The sequence below is a fragment of the Camelina sativa genome, chromosome 10 (genome assembly GCF_030686135.1).
Source record: "Camelina sativa cultivar CO46 ecotype springtype chromosome 10, ASM3068613v1".
NCBI lineage: Eukaryota > Viridiplantae > Streptophyta > Magnoliopsida > Brassicales > Brassicaceae > Camelina > Camelina sativa.
The window spans coordinates 21,181,629-21,192,760 of NC_141889.1; the positions used below are offsets into that span (position 1 = coordinate 21,181,629).

An 11,132-nucleotide genomic window follows, 5' to 3' on the forward strand; every position below is an offset into this window, starting at 1 on the left:
GTCTCCTGAACTGTTAGAACATCCTTCAAACCAAGGATCCTGAGATGCGCAAACATCCGAGTCTTCCACAGAGAGAAATCACCAGATCCGTCGAAGACCGAGACCTTGAGCTTTGTATTCGTCATCTTACTTCTAGATCTACACAAAACCAACACGAAACCTCGCTCTGATACCACTTGTTGCTCCTTTCTCCGATGAGAATCTAGATCTAACTCAATCGGAACCAACGAATCCTCTCTCTCACTCACTCGTTTGTAAAGATCGAACAAGAAAACAAAACGACACACATCACTTTTACGAGTTTGGATCCTTAGGTAGGATCCTACGTCTCGCCGGAGAGATCTTCGGAATCCACTAGAACAGTTGCTCGAAACTGAGCTTTCTCTCTCTACAATCGTTTCACCTCTCTCTTACTCTCTCTCTAACAACTAACAAACTTGAGTCGATACAGATAAAGAATAAGGAAGAAGAAGATATAACAAAGTTGGACCATTGACTTCCGTTAGCTGCGAGTAGACCAGATCACTCCACGTGTCGCAATCTCAACCGCTCAAAACACACAGAAGCGAACCTTCCTTCTCCACCAGAGTATCTTCAATACTTAGAGATACTCCAAGTATAAAGGTCATATGCCACAGAATGAATACTTGTATATAAACTCTCTTTTACTAATTATACATATTGGGCATTGTATTGTGAATGTAACAGCAACGTATGGTTGTTGAGAGAGAGAGAGGAGTGATGATCGAGAGAGATGTTCTAGAGCTCTTCGTAATTCTTCAGATAATAAAAAGAATTCTTCTTCTTTCTTATCATGGTCACATATGCGTCATTAAGAATAAAGTTAAGTGATTAATGTAGTAATGTTATATGATTTTACAGAGGCTATATTGCTCCAGAGTTTCTTAATGAAGGGCAGATCTCGTTTAAGACAGATGTTTACAGTTTCGTGTGTTGGTTACGTTCTTGGGATCTTGAGTGGTAAGAGTATTTGGAATTCGAAAATTGGGTAGATTTCGGGAAGGATCTTATAACCTACGTAAGTATACTCACTGCAAGGTGTCTCTGTCTCATATGAATCTACATATATATAATAATACAACGTGATCATCAGTACTTATCGCGGTGATATTGTTTTCCGCGAAGTCAAAGAAGATGTACAAGGCATAAAACCCACTGAAACCAGAGGCTCCAGCATGGAAATACGTGATAGGGAACATATATTGACTTGCATTAGCATTGGTCTATAGTACGAGTTGAATATAATCCTTCACACCAACCGTTCTCAGGCATCATCAGTCATCAGAGCAGAGAATTGCAAAAGGAAGAAAAATCTAGAGTACATGTTTGAGGCAATGAGACCGTACATGTTTTCACAGAAATCTTTTTTTTAAAGTCTGCTTTTATGTATGTGTTTGTATGTTTGACGCATTTGAGATCTATCGAATAATTGAAAACTCCCAAATTTTAAGCATGAAGAAGGAATATTTCGATTGAAATAATCAAATGATTACAAAAGAAACCAAACACCGGTTGCTAAAACTCTAGCAAACCAATAAGGGAAGAAGAAACAACGAATTCATTATTTTATTACATTGAAACTGCAGCAGCACGAGTTGTTGTTGTAGCCTGAAGAACGCCTTTGCCTGAAGACGACGAATCAGCAACAGCTACTCTTTTGCGTCCAACTCCAACACCATTCTTCTTCAAGGGATCAAACTCTTGTTTCTCAAAACTCACCTCAAGTGGACTCCGATCACGTTCTTGTTTGTTTGATGATCTCATACTCATTCGATCCGTAGACTCAGCTGAATTCGGTTCCCGTGAAGAAGACGATGAGTATCCCTGTCGCTGCACCAGGCAGCTGCTTCCGGTAAAACTGTTGCTTCCTGAAGATTCTTGCTCTTCCATCTCCTCCAACGACGAACCACCTCTCTTAACAGTCACATACTTCTCGAAACTTGGCTCCATTAGATCCGCTTTCTTCGCTTCTCCGGATGTGAAACTGAGCTCAGTTCTTTGGTGTTGATTCGTAGTGGAGTTAAGATCTGCAACTGCGTCAACAATAGAACAAGCCTTGGACATAGATGAACTAAAGGCATTGACATTCACACTCTTCTGGTGAAAATTCTGAATATCTTCTAAAAGCAAAGCTGTGTAAGAGGGTAATGTCGATCCTGCCGTTGCATTGTTACTATTGATATTGTTGTTGTCAATGTTGTTCGAAGAGAGCAGCAACGCATCAGGACTGAAATCGAAATCACGAGATTTCCTCAATGATCTGCTTCTGCTCATAATTTGAGGAGGCTTGACCAATTCAGTTCCAGATGACAACACAATCTTACACTCTTCCACAGTCTCATGCTGCTCTCTGATGACTCGACTCGGGCTTGCGCTTCTCCGAAGAGGCCCTTGAGTAGCTGTTTTCGTATTCATCTTCTGAAAACACACAAACACCATAAACATTCACTCCAACAATAGATTTGGACTCAACTTAACAAAACACACAAACACTCAAAATCTCTCAATTCCGATTCATTCCAACAATACCAAATACTAAAGATTAGATTTCAAATACCTGAGCCAGAAAATTGACAGATTCTTTATTCAAGTCACAGTCTTTGTTCATCATCCTTTTGTTGCAATTGGTGTTACCTTGAGAGAGTGGAAACGCCACAGAGTTTGTATCAATCTCTCCCAATGGGTTCCTCCTGTAAGGAGAATGCTCAGTTTTCCGGCTAAGCTTCGACGGGGAAGGCTGACTTGCCGCTCTCGCCGGTGACTGTGACCTCGGAGACGCCGCTTTCCCAACATTTCTCTTCACAGCAACACGTTTCACAGATCCGTCTCCTCCTCCATTGTTGCTGCTTAAAGCCTTATCCGTAGCAGGAACAGATACAAATTTCCCAGGTCTATTACTGTTGTTACTCGAATTCACAGAATTGCCACTCGAATTAGGATTAGGGTTTATCTCCGATCTTCTTCCCGGAGATCTACTCACCCGTCTACTACCACCACCACCGCCGCCGCCGTTACCACTTCCTCTCTCTCTACTCCCCGATCTATAACTCTTGGAATCATCCCTCTCTCTACTCGGAGTTCGTCTCCTCCGTTCCCGTGGCGATTCACCACCACGGTGACGCTGACGATGAATCCGCCTCTCAGCTTCTTCTTCTTCTTCACCGCCGTCTTCAGCATCCGCGTCACCACCGTCACGGCTCCGTTCACTCTGATCGAAATCGAAACTTCTCTTAGATCCGGAGTATCTCCTCGTCTTCGCAGCAGCTGAGTTGCTCCGGCTCAATCTCCCACACTGAATCAAAATCGCATCCACGTCAACCGGATTATTATGATTCGAACCGGTCGATTTCACATCGGAAACCGAAGAATCCTCCGGATCTGTCGTCGTCGTCGTCGTCGTCTTCGATGATTTCTCATGGCTTCTCCGATGTTTAATAACAAACACTTCTTTCCTCGGTTTGTTATTTTCTTGTATCTCTACTTCTTCTTCTTCTTCATTCTCCTGTTTCGGTTCTTCTACTTTGAGATTCTTCTCTTGTGCTTCGAGTTTCAGAGGTTTAATATCAACGGCGGGTTTGTTCGGATCTGGTGATTTCACGTTAACCGGTGGAGGAGGAGGAGTTTTGCTGAGACAGCAACCCATTTGCTGAAGAGATTTGAAGCAAGACGAATTGGGGAAGAAGATGAAGAGAGCTTTTTTGAAGTAATGAGAGAGAGAGAGAGAGAGAGAGAGAGAGAGAGAGTGAAGCTACAAAAATTCAAAAGTTCAAATTCTGAAGAAGGGATTAAACTTTATTTTCAAAAAGGTTATTAAAGACAGACACAGGTCCCTTTAGGTTATTAATATCTTGAATATGACTACTTACTTTCTTTATTTACGTATAGGTCCGATATGAGAGACTGAAGCACGAAATTTTGGATTAGATTGATAATTTTGGTGGAGTTTTTGGGGTGAATTGAAACTTTTTAAAGTTTATTTGTTCAAAGAGAAGTGACATTTGAAAATGTTCAACAGTTGGCAAAAGAGAGCCGTTATACGTGGAACTGTGGAAGGTAGACAGACAGATGAGTGGATGAATATATACTATATTTTACTAATTAGTCCTCTGGAACTTTTGTTTTGTTCTTTTTTTTCAAAAGTGAAATCACATTTTCTTAGAATTTTTAAATAAACTTCAGTTTTATGCAGGTTTAAAATTTTCTAACGGCTAAATGCATGTTATGCGTTTTTTATTTTTTGTCGTGACTCTGAAAAGAATCTGGAAAGGTTGATAAATGGCACTCGTTAATAATTTTAATTTATGTTATTATGATTTGTAGTAACGAATGATTCAAAGAGACGTGATACACCCGATATGGGCATGTCCACCGGTTAAACACACATGAGTTTTTATTTTTTTGACAACAAACTCAGATGAGTTTCTTAATATATATTATTTTAATAGTAGGAATTATACCATGCTAGGCGCAAATTTTGATTATATTTTGTTTTTTAATTATTTTTTAAGGGATTGTTATTTGATGTTATATATATATTTTATTTATTAATTTATATTTGAGTTAGTTAATATCAGAATTTTTTCTCTATGTTTTGGATTATTGTAGTTAATTTTTTTTTTTGGTTTTAGATTTTGTAGTTGTGTGAATGATAGAATAAAGTGTTGGATAAAATGAAAAAAACGCTATTTAGACCAATGTCGTCCTACATAGTGGTTATCATTGTGGTTCTGAGGTTAGTGTAAAGTTGTTTTTTTGTCTATAGATGGTGAGTTTTTTTTGTTTAAACATTTTGTTGATTAAAAGGCCGAAACACATTTTAACTGTAATAGTCTGTAGGTCTTTTTTCCTTTTTTTTTGTCATGTTTATAATTTCATTTTTGCTTTTGTTTGGACTAGAGGTGTATTAGGTTCCAGCTGATTAAGGGTTTGTTTTTGTTTTTGTTGAAATTGTTGAGTTTAGGTTTTTTTGTTTGTGTGTTCTGAGATCTGTATTGCGGCTAGACTCAATTGAATGGAGATACTCACGGGCATGGTTTTTTTTTTGTATTTTGGTCCTTTGAGATTTGGATTCAGTGAAGTTGAATCTGGTTCATATGGGGATGTTTTATATATAAATTATCTCCATGTGTGTCGGTTGTTTGAATGAAACTAAACATGCCTTCGATTACTCTGAATTTTGTTGTATTATTGAAGGCTCCGTTGATTTTTGTTTGTTCGTTGTTTTTTTTTTTGGTTTTTTTGTTATTTTTTTAGCGTTCTTTGGTCTTATGTCATTTTTGTGTTATACTTTTTATTTTTTTTGTGCGGTTTTTTTCCGGTTTTTTAGGTTTCTTTAACCCGCCTGTTTCGAAGAAATTTTATATGTTATGGATTGGGTGTTTGAGATTAGTGGAATGAAGTAGTGTTCGTATGAGTTTAGTAGGTAAGATGAATGGGGTCCCTTTTGAGGAGACATGGAGGCTAACTACAACGTACTGTAATGTAATGTTTTCCTAATATGTTTTATGTTTTTTTTGGGTGTCTATGATGCTTCAGCTTAACCATTTATAGTGAAAGTGTAGCTCGGAGGGCTGGGAAATTATGAATATGTTGCTATTTGAATAAATGTATGTATGCGTTGGGTTTTTTGTTTAATCACGCTTTAGATAGTCTAGGGAACACCTAATGGGAGAATAAAGAGAAAGTTGTTTAGTTTTGTTTACAGAAAAATGTAGGTAGACTTGGTGTGTGGTCTGGTTGACTGTGAAGATGTGCGATATATCTCTCTCTCCTTCCTTTTGTGATTCTATACCTCTAGCTCTTATTCAGCCATCTACTTTCCACGATTCATGTCACTTCCTTTTGGATGTTCTGCGAATAGGAGTTGATTTTTTTTGTTTGCATTGAGATTATCCTCTTATGATTACCTATGAACATATTGGAATTTATGTTTTTTTTTAAAGTTATTTGAAAATACTTATATGTTGGTAGTTTAGTTATGCTGCTCCATCTTGTTTGATTGTAATGTCTTCAAGTGCGATTTGATGGCATAGGTATGTATGTGAAACCGTACTCTTTCATGAGGAGGTGCAAGAAGATTCAGTTCGTAGACTTCCCGTTGGCAGTACTTGGTGCTTCAACATTTGTAGTAGCGTCTTGTAGGTTGTCCCCAGTGATGAGACGAATTTGGCCTATGACATCTACAATTTGAACAACATATTTCAATCAGATTAAGAAGTAATTGTTTAAATTATACGATTGAAAATAAGTTTAAGAAGATAAAGTTTTTCTTAACATAAAGATCATTGTTTCTATCAACGATGGCTGCAAAATCAATGAAATGTCGGAGCCTAAATTTCTGAGAAGCAATTTTGTGGTCTCCTTTGGTAACTTCTTGCAATTCGGTTTGATTGGAGAAAGATATCTCGTATTTGTGATGTGGAAATTTTAAAAAGTTTATGATGAATTTGTTGATCGTGTACATTGAATTAGGTTTAAGGGAGTCTTCATAACGACAGATTCTGTTTACAGGTATGAAGGCTTGGATTGTTGTTGCCTGGTGGGAATTGTGGTAGTTAGCATATGGTTTTTAAAAAATATGGTAGATGTGCGTAAGGACATAGGGATTTACTTACCTTTTCATCTGAGTAACAGTTCTAGACCAATGAGAAGGTTTCCCCGAGTGTGATTGTGCGCCTCCCAGAAGTGGATTAACCTGAATAGAACATGTTCTTTGCATAAAGAGCCTTCAAGGGCGTCGAATGTTTTGTTGCTAATTTTTTTTTGCAGGGATGGAGATATATGTTGATGCTATGGATGGTTTTGAAGGTGGTATGACAAAGTTGTGGTGGTGATTGTTCGATTAGGGAGGTCCCAATTTTATTAGGGTATGGGAAGAGTAGTTAATGATTGAATTGTAGTGGCCATTTAAGTGTATGGAGAGTTGGCAATGAAGTATATTTAGTTGAAACGATGGTTCTTTAGTGCAGGATCTGGAAGTGGGAAGGTGAGCAGATTTGAGATGGTGGCTATTAATGGCTTAGAATAGAGTTCTAGCGTAGAAGAAGGCGAACAGTTTTGGAGATGATGATGATGATTGCAAAAACTTCCTTCTTCTCTCAGTCATCGTAAATAATGTGTCCATAAGCCCAATAAGCTTAAGTTGACCTATAAGGCCAATATACATATTTCGTTTTTATTTTTGGTATAGTCGTATAGGCCCAATAGGTCGTTTTTTAGTCGTTTAGCATTCAAGACAAATTAGAGGAATAGAGAATTAGATCTGAAAACTGCTTACGTGGCTTCTTGATAATGCTTTTCATTTGGGTGAGGTGGACACTCTAAGAGGGCTCAAAATGTTTCTTTTATTAGTAGTAATAATATGATTATTTATTTAAAGATTAAATCAGAAAAAAAATTAACTACTAGAAATGTGACATGTGTCCGAGAAACAGTTCTATAGTTGCTGAATGAAGAATCGTTTCTCACATCTCTCCTCAATTTTCTCACCTTCTCTCTTCTTTTATTATTATTATTTATTTATTTTTAATAAATGAGAAACTGTGTGAGAATCTACCAGTGTAGATGGTCTAAGAAGGCTAAAATATTTTGGGAAACTGTTACTAAACCGAAGGATCAAGGAAGGCTGGGAATTCGACTTACTGAAATAAAGCATGTACCATCAAGCTCATCTGGCTTATATTTTTCCAGTCAGGTTCAGTTTGGGTGACTTGGTTTAAACTTCACTTCTTAAGAGGATCATTAAATAACTTATGGACAATGAAACAAAGACAGAATTACTCTTGGCTAGCTAATAAGTTGTTGAAGATACGAGGAGAGATGTTTAATTAATTGGATAAAATTGCGATTTAGGAATGGTTTTACCTGCAGGTTTAATTTGTCAGATAATTGGTCTCCTTTTTGTAAAATCTTGGAGTTCATTTCCTCTGCTAGAGACTCAATGCAAGGTTGGGTATTATGCAGAATGCTACCCTGCATCAACTAAATCGACAAGGTCAATGGTTACTTCCACATGCTAGAACCGATAACCAGGTTTCTTTACTCACCTTTTTCACTACTTTGAATCTTACGGATCATGAAGATTACTATGAGCGGGAACTTGAAGGTCAAACTTACCTCACTATTCTACGGGTCGAGTGTACCATCTGCTTAGAGCTCCTTTTCCCTTGGTCTCATGGCGTAAAGTAGTTTGGATATCTCGTGGTATGTCCAAACCCAACTTCCGTACTTGGCTTTTGGTATTAACTCGCTGCCCTACTTGAGATCAGATTTTTCGTTGGGGTCTCCAAACGGATCCATCATGTCTGCTCTGTAACTCTTTCCCGAAAAGTTGAGATCACCTCTTCTTTAACTGCAATTTCGCTTGGTCTATTTGGTCTCCCATTACATTGAGATGTCCGATCCAACCAACCAACTCCTGGGATGACACTTTAGGTCACACGCAAGCACCCCAAGGAACAAAAGTAAAGAAACGCCTCACGCTAATCGCCTGGCAATATGCTATAGTATAGATATCAAATATAACAAAGTTATTAAAATAAAGGCTACAACGATTTATATATATATATATATATATATATCAATAAAAGTTACAATGATTCGTCAAAAGATCAAGAATTAATGATATTTCTTTAAATTTAATATGATGTATGTCAATGAATAATTTACGGAATGGAGACTGGCAATAAATATTGAATTTCAAATTCTTTTGATTCATCATTATAACACAAAAACATTTGTGTCAAAAACAAAAGTTAAGAAATTTCTACAAAGAGAAGAAATATATAGACTTCAAAAGCTGTGAATATTTGAATATAAACAATTTTTAGTAAAAGACATATATCTAGAATGAAGAAATGCAACTTTTTTTTAAAATGCAACCATTGATTTATACTCAACACATTGGTAATTTACAATGCACAGTGAAGAAAAATTGAAAGTTACAAGGCACCATGAAGAAATAAATTAAGTTGAGCAATTCAAGTTTATTTCATCTTTTATCATTTTTCTAGATATTTTCATAAAAAAAAAACATTTAAAACAAATGAAGATTTAAAAAAATAGGAAAATGACATATGACTAATGTGATCAACTATTGCCACAAGTGTTACGGGTACTCATTGGTAATGGTGGAAACAAAAGAATCTGGGACAATCCTTGGTTTGCACCCTTGATCGAGCTTTTAGAGTTGTGGTTTAGTTTTCAATCGCATCAGGTTTAATGGATTTTGGAAGAACAACCTAGACTCTCGTATAAAAAAGATCGACGCCCTAGTCGTTTCTCTAAAGCAAGAGAAAAAAGAGTTTTGGATCCTTGTGAGATCAAGTGGGAGAGAAAAGAGAAGAGTTTGTCTTGGCTTTGGCCTTTGGGTGAGAAGCAGAAAGAGAGTGAGTTCTTGAGCGTTGTTGTTAGAGAAAGTGTTGTGGTGTTGTGCCGCTTGATTATTGTTTAATTCTTTTTATGTTCAGGTAAGTGCGACACCATCACTAATCTAAGCAAAAAAATTAAAGTGATAAATCACAAACGAGAACTTGAATAATTCCAAATGCTATATTTGGAATTGGCATTTTTTGAATCATTCACTACAACATCATTTCGGACCAATGTAGTCATTGAACAACTTCATATTCCATGTTTGAATATGGGTCAATTAGACAGTATTGACAGTAAAAATGGGCCGAAGATATAAACCTGACTTAATGATGGTCATGGCCTCATGGGCATCACAAGCTGAAATTTAGGGATCACTCCGTATATAAATAAATAGATGTACCAAAACCGACTTTTTAACACGTTTTGTTCTTTTTTTTTTTTTTAACTAGAGCTTGAGCTGGTGTGGTGCTTCTTCATCCGCAGAAAGTGAATAAGATTTTACCAGCTCAAATGGTTTGCATTTACAAAATAATATATTCTCCTATAGTAGATTTTTTAGCAAACAATAAATTGGGACCATAATCCTTAAATAATTTACCTATTTTGTTAATTTGTTTGTTATCTTATGTCTCCCATGCAATTACGCTATACGTTTCTTGAAATTTTGGAGTTCGTTGGAATTTGTAAACTCTGTTTCCGGTCATTTTTCTAGTCTTTACAATATTCCAATCACAACAGTCTTAACAAATTTAGTGACAAAAAATAAGAAAAATGTTAGGCGTCTCTTGCTAATGATTTTTTCTAGGTTAATATACTACTATATTAATAATAGATAACCTTTGACCATATTTTCAACGGAAGATCAACCTATAAAGTATCCAACAAAAATATTTAGATTTTTAAATTAAATATAGCTAATTTGAAATCCCACTTAAAAAATAAATGGACCATTTTCGCATTTAGCCTTAGAACCTTTCTTATTCACCTTCTACTAGTTAAGAAAACAAATTATTGATTAAAAAAACAATTTTTGTATATCAATTAATTTTAAAATTATTAATTCTAAATATTATATTATAATTTTAAATTATAATATCTAAACACAAACCGACATATAATTTTGCTTAATTTTAAAATCTAAACCCTAACCATCTTTTTATAAACCCATACCGTTTTGTTGTAAAATCTAAACCCTAAACTCTAACCACTCTTTTGTAAACCCAAACCGACATATAATTTCGTTTAATTGTAAAATCTAAACCTTAAACGCTAACCATTTTTTTGTAAACCCAAACCGACATATAATTTTGTTTAATTGTAAAAACTAAACCCTAACCACATTTTTGTAAACCCAAACCAACATATAATTTAGTTTAATTGTAAAATCTAAACTCTAATCATTATTTTATAAACTTAAACTAGCATACTTTCCTTAATAAAAAATCTACAGAATTGGTTTTCTTAACTTATTTTGTCTTTTTATTTTCATTTTGATTTATTTTATAAATATGATATGACATGGTAGTTTGTTGTATTTTGATTGGTTAATTAAGAGGGGGTGAATAAGAGTGGTAAGAACTTTATCTCTATGATCCGTGAGTGTGGTATGTTATCGGAATTTACTTTCCTGGCGAGGTAATCGCTGTAATAACCAGGTGGTCCGGTGTAGGTTGGATCGCGCTCTAGGGAACGAAGATTGGCATACGCTTTTTCCTTGTTCGCGAGTGGATTATCTGGAT

The 11,132-nt window shown here is 35.9% G+C and overlaps 1 protein-coding gene and 1 pseudogene across 1 annotated transcript; both read right to left on the minus strand.

The window, feature by feature from the left end:
- Positions 1–1,465: 1,465 nt before the first annotated feature.
- On the minus strand, positions 1,466–3,913 carry LOC104719331 (uncharacterized protein At1g65710-like). The gene is made up of 2 exons (XM_087467919.1): positions 2,579–3,913; positions 1,466–2,439 (listed from the first exon to the last, which is right to left on the minus strand). Exons 1-2 carry the CDS (start codon positions 3,662–3,664, stop codon positions 1,591–1,593), a joined length of 1,935 nt encoding a protein of 644 aa, XP_087324045.1. The 5' UTR covers positions 3,665–3,913; the 3' UTR covers positions 1,466–1,590.
- A 2,117-nt stretch (positions 3,914–6,030) lies between these two features.
- On the minus strand, positions 6,031–8,165 carry LOC147936319 (uncharacterized; annotated as a pseudogene).
- Between the last annotated feature and the right edge of the window lie 2,967 nt (positions 8,166–11,132).

Coding starts and splice junctions, on each gene's coding strand:
- LOC104719331 (XM_087467919.1), bottom strand. CDS start 3,664: ATGGGTTGCTGTCTCAGCAAAACTCCTCCTCCTCCACCGGTTAACGTG. Junction 2,440..2,578: donor CTGTCAATTTTCTGGCTCAG/GTATTTGAAATC, acceptor GTGTGTTTTCAG/AAGATGAATACGAAAACAGC.